This window comes from Cucurbita moschata, unplaced genomic scaffold, assembly GCF_002738365.1.
Source record: "Cucurbita moschata cultivar Rifu unplaced genomic scaffold, Cmos_1.0 Cmo_Scf00001, whole genome shotgun sequence".
NCBI lineage: Eukaryota > Viridiplantae > Streptophyta > Magnoliopsida > Cucurbitales > Cucurbitaceae > Cucurbita > Cucurbita moschata.
In genome coordinates, this window is record NW_019268517.1 from 11,133,087 (window position 1) to 11,150,690 (window position 17,604).

The window sequence follows — 17,604 nt, forward strand, 5'->3', positions numbered from 1 at the left end:
AAAAAAAAAAAAAAAAAAAAAAAAAAAAAAAAAAGGTTCCATTGAATATAAACAGAGCGAGAGAGAGAAAGGGGGACTGACCATAGTATCTGAAGCTCCCTATGAAACTTGTCCAAGTCGTCGGAAGTAGACAAGATGGGCTTCTTTACAGCAACTCGTTTACCATCCAACCTTCCTTCATACACAGTGCTCTCCGCCCCTGCGTGACCATTACATGAATCCAATCTGTCAACAAGGCGTTGAGTGAATGAAAAGGATGACGATTCAGAGGTTACCTCGGGCAATTGGGGAGAGGAGCGAAAATGCGGAAGGTGGAAGATGAAGAGGAATGGATTTGCTGGAGCAGCAGCCCCTGATGCACGTATTTGGATCCCCAATTTGCAACCCCATCTCCGTTTTCAGGGGAGAAAATTTGAGGAAAGCCTCATTTTATAGCATTATTCATCCCTTCGTCAAACCTTTTGATGTGTTTATTTCAAGTATTTATTTATTCATTCAAAAATATTTTTAATTGTTTTGTTAAATAAGGAAGACTATTACACTCACATTTCCCCTCTCGTATTTATAATATTCTAATGATTTTCAGATATTTGGAATACTTTCTAAGCATTTTCTAGAGACAGAAATTAATATATAAAATATTTTAAATATCTTGCCTTTGTTTTTCGTTCTTATGCTAATAAATAGTGTATTTTTCGTAAGTGTGAGGATTTTGTTGTTCCTGGTTCTTCATGCCCGCATAGGAAGAAACTCAATGTGAGTCGAAAATATAGTATCTTATTGGGTTGATAAATTTAAATTAATCTTAATTTTATAAGGTAATATAAAAAATGGACAAAAGTCGACCTTATTGATTTGACAATGCCATGTAGAAGGCCGTCGTTGAACGAATAAAAGTTACTATGTGAATAACAGGCTGATCTTCCCCAAAGATAGCTCTTTGCCATATAGGATTGTAGTATGTTCCAAGGGTTGGGCTGCGATGGCTCTTTGCCTAACGAGATGGCGTAGGTGAGTTTGATTAATAATAATAATATTATTATTATTAGAATGAAAGAGAATGTTATTTGGCGACGTCTTGGAGTCTGCCACTGAAAGACAACCTTAGTGGATTCTACATCGGACGTCAGCGTTTCTTCCATGTTTTTTGTCCCATAATTATTGGCACGATCTCACTCACTCATTACCTATAAAAAAAAAAATTAAAAAGAAAAAAAAAAAAAGCAAAAAAGGAGGGCTCGAATCGGTTCTCTTCTTCTCCTCCATTTTCCATGCCCATTCCTCAGTTATGCTTCGTTAGCGGCTTGAAGCTTCTCGACCATGACAGGTGCAGGCATGCTAATGCCCAAACCCTCGTAGTTCTTTTGAACAATGCCTTCATTTGTTACAGGCAATTCACCGCCTTTCACTGCTTCTTCAACACCCTCTCCCACTTCCTTCTCTTTGCCTTCCTTGTACTTCCCCCACAAAACTGAGTACAGCCCCACTACAATCACCACTGCTCCAATTATCCTGAAATTATTAATCTTTAGGGTGAAAATTTTGAGTGAAAAAGTAACTTTTTGAGAGAGAAAAAAACAGAATGACTTTACCCTCCAACGTAAATCTTCTCAGCCAAGATGAGAGAGCCCATGAAAGCAACAATCACCATCAACAAAGGGCTAAAAGCTGTAACAAAAACTGGCCCTCTTGTCTTCATAACCAAGCCTTGCACATAATACGCCAACCCAGATGCCACAACGCCCTGCATTCACATTCAAAAACATGAATCACATGAAAATCACGCAAATTTTTACCGTGTAAGAGAGAGAGATTTTACCGCATAAGCGGCGGCGAGAAGGTTCATGTCCCAGCCGATGGCCCAGGCGGAGGGGCGGTGTTCCATAGCGAGGGTGACAACAATGGCCTGAAGGGTTCCCAAAAAGCAAACCATGGTGGTGAGAGAAAGATGGGCGGTGTATTTTCTCAAGGTTATGACTTGGAGAATGAAGAACCCCGCCCAAGCTAGAGTGGCTATGATGAGCAAAATTGAGCCTTTGATGAACTCTCCGTCGTGGTGGTGGTTGAGCGCAGCCGTATCCGCTGTCGGTGGTGAGTTCGGGTGGTGGGCTTGCTCGGTCCAGAAGAAGTTGATGACACTTCCTTTGTAAAATGTCATCAACATGGCTCCCATCACCGTCACTATTGTTCCAAACAACTTGGCTTGGCATCTCACTTTCCTCAAGTCCAGCTTCTCCATCCTGCAAAGGACTGCCATGATGAATGTCATCGAAGGAAGCATGTTGCTTATGGCACACGAGTACGTTGGGGATGTCATTTTCAGCCCGACGTAGTAGAAATTCTGATCGATCAGTGGCCTGTTGAGATCGACGTTATGAAATATACGAAAGATCGGATTAATGGGTGTTTGGAAAAACTATCGAGTTTTGATATACTAACCCAAGAAGAGCGAGAACAAACATCTGAATGAAAATCTTCCATGTAATCTTGGGTCTTACTTTCCTACAAACATGAATAGTACAGTACTAGGTGAGTAAGAAATGAGAATTGTTATATAAGCAAGAATGAATCTCAAAGATATGTACCTCTCGAGAACGAGAGCAAAAGGAGCCATGACAGCGGTGGCAAAGGCGTGGCGGTAGACGACGAGGACGTAATGGCTCATACCACGGTTGAGGGAGACGACGGAGATGATGTTCATCCCGGCGTAGCCGAATTGGAGGGAGATGACTGCGATGTAAGGCCTTGCATTTTGAAAGAAGCGGCCAAGGCATTCTATGAATCCCATTACTGTTATGCTAAAAGAGAAGAAGAGGAAGATGTATGTTAGTGTGTTTCTTAAGAGAAAATGGCCTGCAAGACTCCATATTTATAGGCCACTTCATGGGAGCTTTTTTTATTTATTTTCTGAAGAATAAATTAAATATTTGCTGATGCAAATATATGAATAGTGGGATATTTAACACATGACATTATTGGTTCATTTATTTATTAAAATCCAATATAAATAAGAATATGCTCATGTAAGCAACCACTCAAACAATCATACTATCCCATCTAGATCCTTTCATTTATGTTAACACTTGGCCACATATATTTATTTTTAAAAAAGTAAGGAAACAAAATGAATAAATATTTTTTTATTTGATGCGTTGCGTAACCAAAGATTGGAAGTTCATTTTCTCTGACGTATTAGAACTCAAGAGAAGAAAAGTAATTGAAATTTTTTTCGTTCCAATCCAACTCGACCCTATCCATGAATATGGTTGTGACACGTAGGTAGGACTTAAGTTATGAGTCTGGTATCATGAGGTGCACGTAATATATAATACGAATGTAATTGTATATTAAAAAAAGATAGGTAGATATCCATAGAAGAAGTGAGGTGGATAACATGCTTTAGATATAAAATATATGTATATATATGGTGGGATCCACTGTTGCTGCGTCGTCACCTTCTTTGTTTTAAGATATATAGATATTGAGTGAGGGCATAGAAAGATGAAGGAATGGGTGGTGGTGGGATGATTTGGTTTAGGTTTTGAGCCAATTGGTAGAATCTGGCACCCACACCAACACTCAGATTCGTTGAAGTGAACCAGTTTGGAGCCTTTGGCACCACCCTTGCATTGCAGGTGCACACGCCCACATCCCAGTGATCATTGCCTAATATGGGTGCGATTCAAAACGGAAATCAGGATGTATTGGTGTAGATAGTACCTTTTAAACGTACTTAATGTCTTTGGGATGAGTCTTATCAATTCATTCATGTACCATTATTTTATTCCGACGTTGCAATAACTAAAGATAATTGGCGTTTATTATATTGAAACTGACAATAAGAAGAACCATTCTAAGGAAAGAGTTAGTTAATCATTTTTCCTATTGAAGATTTTTGTTCTCTTATTACTCACTAACTACTCACTAACTGTAACAATCTAGACCCACCATTAGTAAATATTGTATTTTTTGGACTTTTTCTTTTGGGGTTTCCCTTGACGTTTTTAAAACACGTCTGTTAGGGAGAAGTTTCCACGTCCTTCCCCAACCGATTTGGGATCTCACACTAATGAAATTGGTAAACCTAAAGAGTTTGGGAGATTGTGGTAAGAAAGGATGATAAGGACAACAAAAAGTAGTACGAAATCCTAAGAAAAAAATTAGACCTTTAAATGGGTACCTCGGGTTAGGGTTTTGAAGTTTGATGATTTAAGATAAGTGTTGGAAAGACTTTGAAGTTTGATCGTTTAGATAAGTGTTGTCAGTTTCCAATATGTTTGGGACATATTATATGTTGTAAGTAATATGTTTGGACAAAGCTTTAAGCAAAATGAAAGGAAAACAAAAACAACGGTGGGAAGAAGCCTAAGGATTTGGTAAGTTTGATATTAAAATCTTGTTGTTAAGACAATATAATGTAAAAGAAATGACTAAATTTACAACAATCCAACAAAAGCAAGTTAATCAGCTTCAGCATCAGCATCAGGTTCGAATGGTGAGTGGAGCACCCAATGGAATGGAATGGAAAATAATGAGAAGAAATGGAAATCTAATCAGCTCCCAATGGCGATGACGTTGCCTTGTCTTTCCAATTACAACAATCTGCACTCAAACAACACTAACATATATCTGCTACTACTCATCTTGGTTTTTGCACCCAAAAGTTGTGGATGTTGTGCTGACGTGACTCAGCTACTACTCAACTTCCCAAATTCATGCACTTTACATTCAACCCCTTCTGCCTTCTACCTCCATGCGCGCTACTAGCCTGTCCATTCTTTGTCGGTGTCTCTCGTACATGTCTGGACCATGTCCCAGTTTCAATGGTGTCTCTCGTACATGTCTGGACCATGTCCCAGTTTCAATGTAGCGGATCATCCTCTTAAATCGAACCAATTAACTGACCACCAACAATTGGCTAAATAGACATGTTGGGAGTGAGAGAAGACATGAAAACAGTTGTGTAATGGGAACCCATAAGAGAAGACCATATGTTGAGGCAGCAATCCACGAGTATGTTGGAACAATCATTAGAGTTGTTGGTTTTCTTGGACAGAAGGGTCTGTAAGATTCCACTTGAAACAACCATACGTTGGCTTCAACTCAGGGTTTTTGATGTCTGTAATAACATCATTCTCCTCCAGGTTCAACTTGCTAAGTAAACATGTACGCTCCTCCCACGTTACTTAATTAAGGGGATATGAGGCATTTCGAAGAAGTCCAAAGTAAAGTAAGTCAACAATACCGTATCACTGTGGATAGTTGTGATTCCTAACATTTTTTTCTCTTTAAACACAACAAGAATCATCGCCATCATAAGAAAGGTAGGTTAAAAACCAGGTATATGTCTTTTTGGATTCATTATTATTATTCTTTCTTGTATGGGTTAGTTTGTGAAAGTGGAGTTAGGCCTCGCTTTTAATATGAGTGTGGTATCTCCTTTATGGGTTTTCACTACTTGGCTGTAAAGTAAACCACAATTGTGATGGATGAACATAACCCAAATGCTGCCAAAGTTTGCTTCATTTCCTTGTACAATATCTCAAAGACATGAATCAAGCTCGAGAAAGATGTCTCAAATTGCCATAAATTATTATTCATGAATAGTTTATGGTATAGTTTACACATAAATTATGGTCCTCGATTGATTTAACATAGGATGAAAACAATACTGGCATCCACTATCCTTCCCACCCAGTTAATTCCTTTCCAAAAGAACCAAGAGCTTTTCAAAAGGACCACGTTGATATGCTTAAAAAATGGGCTTACTCGGAGCCACTACTACCACTAAAGTTGATTAAACAAAACTGCCAGCTTTTAGCATTTGGGGTAGCGACAAACTTAAGCTCCATTCCCAATTTCGCTTTGTTTTTGCTCTCTTATTGTTTGGTTTTTGGATACGAAGGAGAAGAAATCTTGGTAATTTTTTCACCAACCCACGTCTGAGTAGGCGACAAACGATGTCGATTCTTGGCGTCCCACCTGATTTGCTTTTATCCAAAATTGTGTGATGTAATCATTACTTATTCTTCTCTTTCCATGTACCTAGCCGGCCACTATATTCTTTTTATATCCGGACTTCGCTGTTTCACATTACCACACTCCTAAATTTGTATTTTGAGAAAAGAGATGACGCGGAAAACCAGATTAGATACCAGGCATCCATCATACATGTTTGATGCTTAAATTAACTACTAGAGTCAGGTTAGCTTTAATTCTCTTTCTCGAGCCATCATAATAGCCTATTTGTAGTATTTTTAACTTAGAGTTTTCATATTTCTCAATGAGATTGGAAAATGTTGATTTGGGCCACCAAGAGTTCCCTCCATATCTATGCCTCCAAGTACGCTGAGGAGTGGACTGTCGTTTCTACTCTCTCGCGAGTAGCAACGAGTTAACAACGAGGATCTCTAATGAGTAGCAACTGAGTTACCAGCAAATTGCCAAATTGTTTGTCGTTTAAAATGGGTCATTTGAGGTTAGGAGAGTGATCACTTAGAAGGAGTTGGGAGGCCTTGTTCTTGGATTAATCATGGATTGATTAATCGCACACCTTAGTTTAGTGATTTTAATGTAAGGCCCGATCATTTTAATTTAAGGCCCATATGTACAAAGAAACAAAATAATAATATTGTTTTTTATTATCTGAAGTAAATAATTGATTCAAATTCCAAATTAAACTAATACTAATTTAGTGGCATGTACATCATAATTAAAACTCTAAACTAATCAACATAATTAACATGAAGATTAACCACAAAATTATAAATAAAAATACGTAAAAAGTAAAAATAAATTCAGAATATTTTTCGGTGAATAATCAACCATCGATCATTTCTTTGGATCGTAGCGCCCCATCCTATCTTTTAAAAAAATTGACTCAAAAGGATAAAGAGAAACGAAGAAAAGCTCTCCCGTACTCCTCCGCCGCTTTCAATGGACATCTCTGCAACAGCCTTCCTTTTCCTTACCTTTCTATCCCTTTGCCTTTACCTTCTTCTCTTCGCTTCACCAAAGAAATCCAAATCCAACCAAGGTTTCAAACACTTCCCCATAGTGGGAACCTTGCCGCTCTTCTTGTTAAACCGACACCGTTTTCTTGACTGGTCGACGGAGGTTCTCAGCAACTGCCAGACCAACACGGCGGTCTTCCGTCGTCCGGGGAAGGTTCACGGCGTAATCACCGCAAACCCACTTGTGGTGGAGCACATACTGAAGACCCAGTTCGAGAATTACCCTAAAGGAAAACGCTTCATTTCGCTTTTGGAGGATTTTCTGGGACGCGGAATTTTCAACTCCGACGGAGAAATTTGGAAAGTTCAGAGGAAGACGGCGAGTTATGAGTTCAACACCAAATCGCTGAGGAATTTCGTTATGGAAAATGTCACGGTTGAGATTCAGACGAGGCTGTTGCCTATTTTGGGAAAGGCTTCTGAAACGGAACGGATTTTGGATCTGCAGGACGTTTTGGAGCGATTTGCGTTTGATAATGTTTGTAAATTGGCTTTTAATTTCGACCCCTGTTGTCTCGGCGGCGATGGCACTTCCGGCGCCGATTTCATGCGCGCTTTCGAGGACGCCGCCACTCTCAGCTCTGGCAGGTTCTTCCCTTCATTTCTCTCCTTGATTAAATGAAACACAAAATAAATATAATTTCTTTTGTTGGCAAAAGCAGATTTATGTATGCTTTGCCGGGTTTGTACAAAGTGAAGAAATTTTTGAATATGGGATCAGAGAGAACCCTGAAGAAATCCATAGCCAGAGTTCACAAATTTGCTGAGGACATCATACGCTCAAGAATGGAAGAGAAGAAGACAACGCATGTAAAAAACGACCAAGATTTACTCTCCCGGTTTATGGGAAGCCAAGAAAACAACTCCCCTGAATTCCTCCGAGACATAATCATAAGCTTCATCCTCGCCGGCCGAGACACCACCTCCTCTGCTCTAACATGGTTCTTCTGGATCCTATCCTCCCGACCAAACATCACACAAAAAATCCTCAAAGAGCTGGAAACAATCCGCTCAAGAACCGGCAAGAAACTCGGAGCAGAGTACAGCTTCGAGGAGCTCCGAGATATGCACTATCTACAAGCAGCACTTTCGGAGACTCTGCGGCTGTACCCGCCGGTGCCGGTGGACACGAAAGCGTGCCGGAACGAGGACGTTTTACCGGACGGGACGTTGGTTGGGAGGGAGTGGTTCGTGACGTACCACACATATGCAATGGGGAGAATGGAGAGGATTTGGGGGGAGAATTGCGGGGAGTTCTTGCCGGAGAGGTGGGTGGAGAATGGGGTGTGTAGGGCGGAGAGCCCGTTTCGGTTCCCGGTGTTTCACGCGGGTCCGAGGATGTGCTTGGGGAAGGAGATGGCTTATATTCAGATGAAGTCCATAGCTGCGGCGGTGATAGAGAGGTTTGAGGTGGGGATGGCGGAGAAGGAGAAGAGTCCAAAGTATTTGTTGTCGCTGACGCTGAGGATGGAGAATGGGTGTCCTGTGGTGCTCAAAAGGAGAGACCCCAGTTTGGCCATTTGAGCTTCACAGTTCATGGACCTGCCTTGTGGGCCCTGTGGCTTTCTTAAAATAGAATTTTAAAAAATCAAATTTTTATTATATACTTTTTATATTGCAAAATTATTAGACCAAATAAATAATAATATATATTTAGGGCGTGATTGGAGTTCTACGTCCTAAAATTTTTAGTGCTTTATTATGGGTGTAAATTACGTTTGACATTTGTTTAATTAGAAGAACACGATGGGTAATTTTGTCATTTGTATGTATTGTGAAAATTTTAGAGGAATTAAGTTAAACACTTAATTTTTTATTTTTTATTTTTTTGGGAAAAATTAGTTTTAAATGTTGCACTCATGTATTTCAAAATATCTCTAAATTTTATATTATCCTAAAAATACTTTTAAAATTTTAAAATTTTCATTAATATATTTAAACTTAAAAAAAAAAAAAACTCAAATGGGAGTATTTTGTTCACAAAATATCATTTAATTTATTTTTTAAAAAATATTTTTACTATAAATACAATTCATAAAATTTTAAAAGTAATATCAATCTCTTTTAACTTTATAATAAGAGTTCCCAAAAAATTATTAATACATTAACCAAGGATATCTATAATTATTTCAAAAAGTTCATGAGTATTTTTGAATTATATATAAGTGATAACAAAAAATTTATATATATATATATATAAAGTTTTTAAAAGATTTCAAAGGTATTTTTGAAGTCTTTAGAAAAAGTTTATGAGTATTAATATATGGTATTTTTGAAATGCTGAGTATATTTTTAAATTTAAGAATATTATTTAATGCATTTTTTAAATTAATTTAGCGAAAATATAATATATATTAAACCAGTCGAATTTCAATAATTTACAAAAAAAAAAGAAAAAAAAAAGATATATATAATTTTTTTTTTCTTTCAATTTATTTGTTTAAGGTTTTCATTGAACTCTTCCCTTTTCTAGTTTAGGTACCGTTCTCGCATCCCTTCCATTTACCACCACGATACCCGCCGCCGCCCTCACCTGGTTCTGCTCTGCCTCCGTGGCTTATAGCAACAGCAATTTCCCTAAACCAATCTTCAATGGCGTACGAAGGAGGAAACCTCAAGTCCACCTCCATTAATGGGGTTAAGCTCTACACTGTAGCATCCCAACAACGCTCTCTTGCTACTTGGATCAATCCCAAGAAGCTGCGAGCTCTGCGCAAAGACAAGGGTTGTTAACTAGTTTTCCCTTCCCCAGTTCAATTTGTTATTCTCGTCTTAGTACAAAACTTCGTTTATTGAACTTCTAACTCGAAACTCGTTTTATTAGCCTCTATTCGATTATTTGCTTTAGGGAAGCTCATATTATCAATGAAGTTTTGTTTCTTGTTTAAAAATAAAGAGAAGAAACAAACTAATGTTCGATGAAAATATGCTTGATAAATGAATGCTTATTGATCTAATAAGAGGGAAATAGTGACGATTCTATAATGCACAGTGTAACACTTCCTTGTTCTTGAATCGGGTTTGACCATTATCTAGTTGGCCAGTAAATGCTCTTACGGTATCTATCTTTTCTTCCGGTTCCTCCCATCTTTGAAGTGTTTATTGGTGTTTAGTTATCGGTTTTTTCTTTCCGTAGCTAGGGTTAAATTATGGGATTCCTCCTCGCTACATTATGTTAAAAAGAATATTTTCTGAATCTTTATTGTTGCTCTTTCCACCCTTGTTTTTACATTGTTCTGCTGTTATCAAACAACCTTTTATATATGCATATGCAATTTGCCCAAGTATGTAGATTACATGGAAACCGAGAATGTAGTTTTTCTCTATAATGGTAGCCAAGGTTTTCCTTGTTCCCTCAAAGCATTATTGGGTTCTGCCATCAAATTGCATCTTGCTCTTATGTTGTAACAACTGTGTTCTTCCATCCTGTTTACTGGCATGGTGGATTGGCTGCTTTGTGATCAACGGACAATTTCCCGTTTTGGGAATTGAACAAGCAGGAATCTTTGTGATCTCGGTTATTGCTTTCTTGTTCTTTTTGGTACTGGTGTGCTGGTTCTGTGGTTTCTTGCTTTGAGTAAATACTCTACTTATAATGTTTGTTGCTCATGTAACGTGATTTCTGCACTATTTACTTAGGTTTTACCAATAATTTCATTATAAAACCTTTCTTCCTCCCAGCGTTCATCTGCAACATTGCCGTCCTGTAAAAACAATTGATTATTTTTATATTTTCTATCATCCATTCTTGTTTGTAATTTTGTTCGTTGATGTGTCAGATTACACGTCAAGGGTGGACTTGATCCAGGATTTGAGGTTTGACATTGCATCAAGCAAAATAAAAGCAACCCCCGACGGAGAGTTTCTTATAGCATCAGGTGATTTTAGGCAAGCTAAAATTAGCATCAGTAATCAGTAAGAAGATTCATAAGAAATACTGATTTTTTGTAGTATCTATTGTTACTTATGTATTGCTGTAAATAGGTATCTATCCACCGCAAGTTAAAGTATATGAACTGAGGGAACTTTCATTGAAGTTCAAAAGACATTTTGATTCAGAGATAATCGACTTCCAGGTAAATTTTATGCTGGAGAGCTCTGAGTTGGGTTGGAAAGGTGTGTTGTATTCTTTAAGATTGCATGGAGTTGGTTAAATTTTTATTCAGAATTAGAAACAGAAGCATATCTGTTCTTCCTGATAAGTAGGGAGCTTATTTTTATTTTAAATGATATGACCTTTATGCAATATAAACTCTTGTATGTCCAAATATCATTTTTTGAGCATAGGACAATGAATTGCTAAAAACAGACGTGTTTTTAGGCTTTAACATGTACTTGGACTAGGCTAACATCTAATTGTCTAGTCATCTTCTTGTCAAATCTTAGTCGTAAAATATTATTCCTGTGTGTGGTTTCTTATTAAAAAGTATTATTATGCATGTGAAGAGTGCGTGCGATGAATTGAGTAGAATTTATGCTGTATGGAAGGAAAGCAATAAATTAGTATTTGCATTTTTACAAAATGCCTGTAACTAATACTCTTGTAGTGTAACTTTATATGGAGTTGTATTACTCTTGAGATGGACATCGATTCCTCATAGACAAAACTAAGGGGTTCTTTTAGGCTGAAATCTCAGTTTGCCTTGGATATCTCTGATTTCAAACCGTTTGGCATGATCAGATGCATAGTGGTTGATATATTTTTTTTTAAAAAGGTTAATTTCCGTTTGACATTATGTATATAATATAAACAAAAGTTTCTATGGACTTTAATGAAAGAACAAATTAAGAGGGCCCCCTAAAATAATTTTAAAAAATTTGCGTAATTGTTCTTCCGTGCTATTATTTTATTTTCCTTGTGCCAATTATTCTTCTTATCTGTTGCACACATGTTTCCCCTTTTTGGAATGGATTTGAAGGTGGGAATGGAAGACAGGTTTAATATTTGATGAGGCATTGATTTTGCGGATAGTTTTTTTCCTTCAGAATTTTGCAATATTAACCGAATTTAATGTGTTTTTTCCTCTCTCCTATATAGATACTGGATGATGACTACTCAAAGTTGGCATTTATGTGTGCTGATCGTTCTATTGTTCTCCATGCTAAATATGGAAAACATCACACTTTGCGGATACCAAGGTTAATTCCCCCCCACCCAATTTTGTTGTAAATTAGCTCTGATCATGTTACGGGTTTATTTTATCAATAAGAGAATACTATTTACAAAGAGCACAAATGGGTACAGAAGACTAAACGCTTACCAAAATAGCTAGCACATGTAAGCCTCCAAATGATCATTAATTAAACGAACACTGTGATTGCCAAAGAATTTCTTGTGATCGCAACTCCATCTTGAGGTTGTAACTATTCCTTTTATGAATAAGAAGCATGGCTTGATCAGGGACCGAGTCCATTCTAAAGTAGAAATCTAACTAGGTCCGAAATCCATCTAGAAAAGTTTCAATCCCTTGGAATATCCTCTAATTCATGTAGAATCCCATGCTTCAAAGGTGAGCATTATCGCATTAGCTGAAGGGAGAGCCTGAGATTAGTTGTGGATTGAAGCTGTTTCATGGCTGTCTTAGAAATGATACCAGCTATGCCAAAAATGCCATAGAGTTTAGAGACCAGCAAGCTGCCACAAAAGGAGCGTCTATTCACCAAGTCTTGGAGTATTGATAGGCATTTAAACTATTGAAAAGTCATTTAATGAAGCAAATGGCAGAATGCTTGAAAAAACTCAAGACTTCTTGAACTTTTGAATTTGGGCTCTTATTTAGTTTTTCCTTTCCAATCGCCTCAAGTGACGTCTCTCAACTTTTAGAATCTCTAGCAAGGTCGATCTTTTTTTTATTTTTTATTTTTTATTTTTAAATGTGAGAGACCTTCTCTGGAGTGCGGCAAGGCTTACCTAGTCATTTAGAAGATTTTCATTTTTCTCCTTGGATACGGATGGCTTGGGATTGATAGTCTTCACTATCTCTTCTTGCTTAGTGAGGGTGGAATTCTTCATGCCATTTAGTTGCGGAACTAAATCTTGATAAAATATTTATAACTCATGAAAGGCTAGTTTTTGTAGCTTCCTCGTGGTCTTCCTTGGATGAGTATATTTGAAATCTTGATCTTTCTTTGATTTCCATTTTATCCCTTTGATTTTGTCAGCTTGCCTTGTAAAATTATTTCATCAATAAAATAGCTTCTTATTTAAAGAAAGACAGACAGATTTGAGATATGGCTACAAATTGATCTTGCTCTAGTTTTATGGTTTCATTTTTCTTGTGGTTTATGAACGAGTAAACTCTAATATTTTTTTGTATCTATGCCATCAACAGGATGGGAAGGAATATTGAATATGACAACTGGTCTGCTGACTTGCTTTGTGCTGCATCCTCTCCAGATGTGTACAGAATCAGTTTGCAGCAGGTTTTAGTTTTTTTCTTGTCTTTTTTAAGTCATTGCAGACTCAACTTCGTTAAATTTTCTACTAAATTACACTAGGATACATAAGAAAATTCCATGAAATGTTTCTGACATAATGTTCTTGCAAAGAGGAATAACGGTATGCAACTTACGAGTTAAGTGACACTTTGTTGAGAGGTTCTTTGGCAGCTTTGGAGAAATAATGAATGCATGGCTTAATCGAACTTAGATAGTCTGTTGTCAGATTGTATTCTTTTTAGAAAAAAGGTTCTATGCATATATAAATATTCGAAGGTATCTTATTTAGGAATGCTTGATCTTTTTCCCCTATGAAATGCTAATAGTATTCATAAAAACAAATGCAACTTCAAATTTTAAAAAGATAAAACGAAGCAAACAATCACTACATAGGGTCACATGCAAACATTTTGTTATTGGTTCTATATTTTTATATAACTTCAAATATGGCAATGTGTTTGCTGTTGTGTTCATCGAACTTTAAATTAGCTTTTATTGTGTTATTGGCCATTCATAAGTCTCCATTTTTTTGGAGTCCTTTTCATTTATCTTTTCGAAAGAAGAATACAGCCTTAAAATGAAGAAATATCTATGATTCTAAGCACAGAAAAGGTAAGTGAAAGAAAGAAAAAAGGGAAAACCCAAAGAGAGTTTAACTGAGAATTGTAATATGTATGAATGAAAAGCCAACTATAACTGTTTACAATAAGGGTAAATAGAAGTAAAGGTCCAGCCCAACTTCTTGTGTGCTGAAACTCCAATGGTCTTTTGTGTTTGCACATTTTGTATATCGATTGATTAAAAGCTAATGTGTCATGTGCAATGACTTTCTGAATTTATTATGATTTGTGGTTTTCCAAGAATGTTGTTATGTGAGCTTGGAAGTTAAATTTATGATAGTTTTACATTTAAGTCTAGAAATGACCATTTTTGTTTGTTGTAGGGGCGGTTTCTTCCACCTCTCAACACAGAATCCCCAGCAATAAATGTTGTTTCTCGAAGGTCAGTTAATCTCATTCTTGTTATCATACTCTTCTCGTGTCAATTGATTGATTTTCTTTATTGAGTAGTGAATCACGTAGTTTCATATATTTTATCCAAGTTAAAAGTATGTTCAACAATTGTAGCAAGCTTCATGGGATAGTTGCTTGTGGGGGTGTAGATGGAGCTGTAGAATGTTTTGACACCAGAACGAAGTTATCTTCAATTGGAAGAATTGATGCTATTGCACCTGCAGGAGATAAGGACCAGGTAATTCTCCTTGTTGACCTATGGTAAAATCTTGTTCTGGGTAGTATGCCAACAACGAGTGTTCGATCCATTGTGAATAATTACATACATATCAACGTGACGGGAAGCATCTTGATGGTTACTTATGTTTTTAAATGACAGTTTTATTCTTTTTTTTAGTTAGGCTTCAGTGTTTTGTTGCAATGGCTTTTATTTAAATACTAATTTATGGCCCAATTGTAAACTCTCAAGGTTTCAATGAGATCTCGTGCAGAAGTGAAACGTTTAATCAACAAAATACTGAATATTATATTTTTGTGATGCAGGAGGTTACTGCATTAGCATTTGATGATATTGGTGGATTCCAAATGGCCGTCGGCAGTAGCTCAGGAAAGGTAAAGCTTCATCTCCTTAGTTGTGGTGTTCTTGGAATTGAAATCTATATGAATTTCCTGAATATTGAATGATTGCATCAAGGATGAAAATCTAAATTAACAACGGTGATGGCAGACTCTGGTTGGAGCTTTCCACTTTTTGTAAATAGCCTACACATAGGGCCCAAAAAAGAATGCGCTACCCCCGGCCCTCTTTTCAGTTAAAGAAAATTCAAGCACTGTGATTATTACATTTTGTTTTGGTCTTGACGTGCTTTGAAAAAGATAGAGATATGATTTGTACTAGAACACTGACGATAGCCGCCCCACCGGGAACACATTCACTACTGGTTCTCTTTTTTCTTATTGATGTATTATGGATGCAGAAGTGCATAAGTTTTTGTTGGCTACCTTCTTCTTACTGTTTGTTTTTGCCCATCCTTTTGGGGCCTGTAACAGGATTAGGAAATAAGTAACGCTACACATGAAACTTTCATCATCAGCACACTCATGCCTAAGCCAACTAAAAAACAATTAAAACTATTCCTTCCTTCATCTCCTTCATTTGCGTGTATTTAATAAATCATAACCAATTCCTACCCACAAACTCCTTGTTCAATGACTAACAAACCCTTAATATCTTGGTAATATTTCTAACTTCTACCCTAATCGTGATGAATCTCATTTAAATAAGGATAAGGAATCCAACCATCCCATAGTTAAAGTGAACACAAAAACCTCCCCAATGGATTTGAATAGAAAAAAGGAGAATAGTTACAAGTGCCTCTACTTAGAGAAACACCACCTAGCAGTCAGAAAAGGAAACACTTCCTCAAAAACTGCAAAATGTATCTCCAAAAGTTTTACTGCTCCTGATCATGTCCAAGTTTTTCTACCACGGTTTTTGAGAAGTACTGCAGTTCCATAATTTCCTGTATCTTCGGATATCAATTTTTATTTATATTTTGACCTGATTGATATGATCACATCACATGCAGATTTTGATATACGATTTGCGTTCATCAGATCCTATAAGAATCAAAGATCACATGTGAGTTTACCTTCTTTCATTAAATTTAGAGAGTTTTAACCATCACGTACTGAAAAGTAATATGATTATTTTGCAGGTACGACAGTCCAATTCTGAACATTAAGTGGCATAGCACTCTTAATTCTGAAAAACCAAAAATGATTACCACTGACAAGCACATTGTTAGGATTTGGGACCCAGATACTGTAAGAAATCTCTACCTCTGTTTTTACAGTTTATTAAAAGACAAAAATAAAACTTCGAGCAACATGCATTTAGCTAGGTGTAAATCTCTTTTTACTAAAGTCAATGGTATGTCTTTGACATTACAATGGTAGATTGCTGTGTATTAAACATTATATGTATTCTGAATTTTTGAGAATTATTTTAATTTGTTAATTAAAGGCTTTATTTGTTAACTGTTCTTTTGTTATTAAACCACATGTTCTGTTTCTCATTTTCTTTTGATTAATAGCAAAACTTGTATTCAGTCATTGGTAGACAAACCAAAATTCCTGATATCTTCTTTCAATTATGAAAATAATGTGTTTTAGGGAGAAGGAATGACCAGCATTGAGCCCACGCTTGGTCCAATAAATGATACATGTGTATTCAAGGACAGTGGATTGATGCTACTAGCTTTGAATTCAAGTCAAATACCTTCTTACTTTCTGCCTGCGCTGGGACCTGCACCAAAGTGGTGCTCTTATTTGGAGAATTTGACGGTGAGCTTTTGGAACTTATTCTCTTTTGTATTCCTTTGTTTGGGATCTCGGATTAGTAATGCTAATACTTTATTTGTCTTAACGTAGGAGGAGTTGGAGGAGGGTGCAGAAACAACTATATATGATGATTTCAAGTTCTTGACAAAAGAAGAACTTGAGAGGCTAAATTTGACAAACCTGATTGGGACTAATCTGCTAAGAGCTTACCTTCATGGTTTCTTTATTGATTATCGCTTGTATAAAAAGGTAATTTTATGGTTTGTAGCATAGCGGTTAAATTTATTGTTTTATCTGCTTAGGAGTAAATTTATGGTTTTCTTTAGAGTATGACATAGTATTAACTACCTGAGTATTAAATACATGAGAAATGTTGCTTAATTTTGATAGATCGTGGGGTTACCGAATTACAGTACCCTGAGAAATTTTTGTATCATGTTGATTGAGAATATTCGAAGTGCTGAGCTAGTTACTTTTTGTTATGTATGCTTGTGACTTTGCAGGCAAAATCACTGGCGGATCCTTTTGCATATGATGCTTACATAGAACAAAGGAAAAAAGAGAAACTAGATGAGGAGCGTGCCAACCGAATTACGGTAAACCATTTTTAGTCCCAGAAGTTTATAATATTTGATTACCTCAGTTTTAATCAATAGGTTTATATTACCGAAGAATTTATGACAAACTTCCATGCGGTCTGTTGGAGAGTTCTTTCCAAATAATTATACTCTAATAATAAATCTGCTTTATGTGTGAATGAGTTTTCTATCTTTTTTTTTTTTTTTTTTTTTTAGGGG

At 36.6% G+C, this 17,604-nt stretch overlaps 4 protein-coding genes across 5 annotated transcripts in view; 2 read left to right on the forward strand and 2 right to left on the reverse strand.

The window, feature by feature from the left end:
- LOC111440856 (protein kinase and PP2C-like domain-containing protein) overlaps positions 1-452 on the reverse strand; it is a 10,868-nt gene extending 10,416 nt beyond the window's left edge. For both annotated transcript variants that reach the window (XM_023077678.1, XM_023077687.1), the window contains exons 1-2: positions 276-452; positions 82-199 (exon numbers count right to left, since the gene is read on the reverse strand). In XM_023077678.1, the coding sequence (XP_022933446.1) occupies positions 82-199; positions 276-390 (233 nt within the window). In that variant the 5' untranslated portion in view covers positions 391-452. The remainder of the gene's footprint in view (positions 1-81; positions 200-275) is intronic.
- Positions 453-1,045: 593 nt separating this feature from the next.
- LOC111440914 (WAT1-related protein At5g07050-like) lies at positions 1,046-2,826 on the reverse strand. The gene is made up of 5 exons (XM_023077748.1): positions 2,586-2,826; positions 2,440-2,502; positions 1,820-2,357; positions 1,593-1,744; positions 1,046-1,512 (listed from the first exon to the last, which is right to left on the reverse strand). Exons 1-5 carry the CDS (start codon positions 2,786-2,788, stop codon positions 1,287-1,289), a joined length of 1,182 nt encoding a protein of 393 aa, XP_022933516.1. The 5' UTR covers positions 2,789-2,826; the 3' UTR covers positions 1,046-1,286.
- A 4,034-nt stretch (positions 2,827-6,860) lies between these two features.
- On the forward strand, positions 6,861-8,619 carry LOC111440896 (cytochrome P450 94A1-like). The gene is made up of 2 exons (XM_023077728.1): positions 6,861-7,601; positions 7,676-8,619. The coding sequence occupies exons 1-2, from the start codon at positions 6,937-6,939 to the stop codon at positions 8,535-8,537; spliced, it is 1,527 nt and encodes a 508-aa protein (XP_022933496.1). The 5' UTR covers positions 6,861-6,936; the 3' UTR covers positions 8,538-8,619.
- An 836-nt stretch (positions 8,620-9,455) lies between these two features.
- Positions 9,456-17,604, forward strand: part of LOC111440847 (nucleolar protein 10) — a 10,030-nt gene continuing 1,881 nt past the window's right edge. The window contains exons 1-13 of the mRNA XM_023077666.1: positions 9,456-9,738; positions 10,793-10,891; positions 10,998-11,089; positions 12,052-12,152; positions 13,346-13,436; positions 14,395-14,453; positions 14,579-14,702; positions 15,008-15,076; positions 16,054-16,106; positions 16,183-16,291; positions 16,640-16,810; positions 16,898-17,056; positions 17,311-17,403. Of these exons, the coding sequence (XP_022933434.1) occupies positions 9,606-9,738; positions 10,793-10,891; positions 10,998-11,089; positions 12,052-12,152; positions 13,346-13,436; positions 14,395-14,453; positions 14,579-14,702; positions 15,008-15,076; positions 16,054-16,106; positions 16,183-16,291; positions 16,640-16,810; positions 16,898-17,056; positions 17,311-17,403 (1,353 nt within the window). The 5' untranslated portion in view covers positions 9,456-9,605. The remainder of the gene's footprint in view (positions 9,739-10,792; positions 10,892-10,997; positions 11,090-12,051; positions 12,153-13,345; positions 13,437-14,394; positions 14,454-14,578; positions 14,703-15,007; positions 15,077-16,053; positions 16,107-16,182; positions 16,292-16,639; positions 16,811-16,897; positions 17,057-17,310; positions 17,404-17,604) is intronic.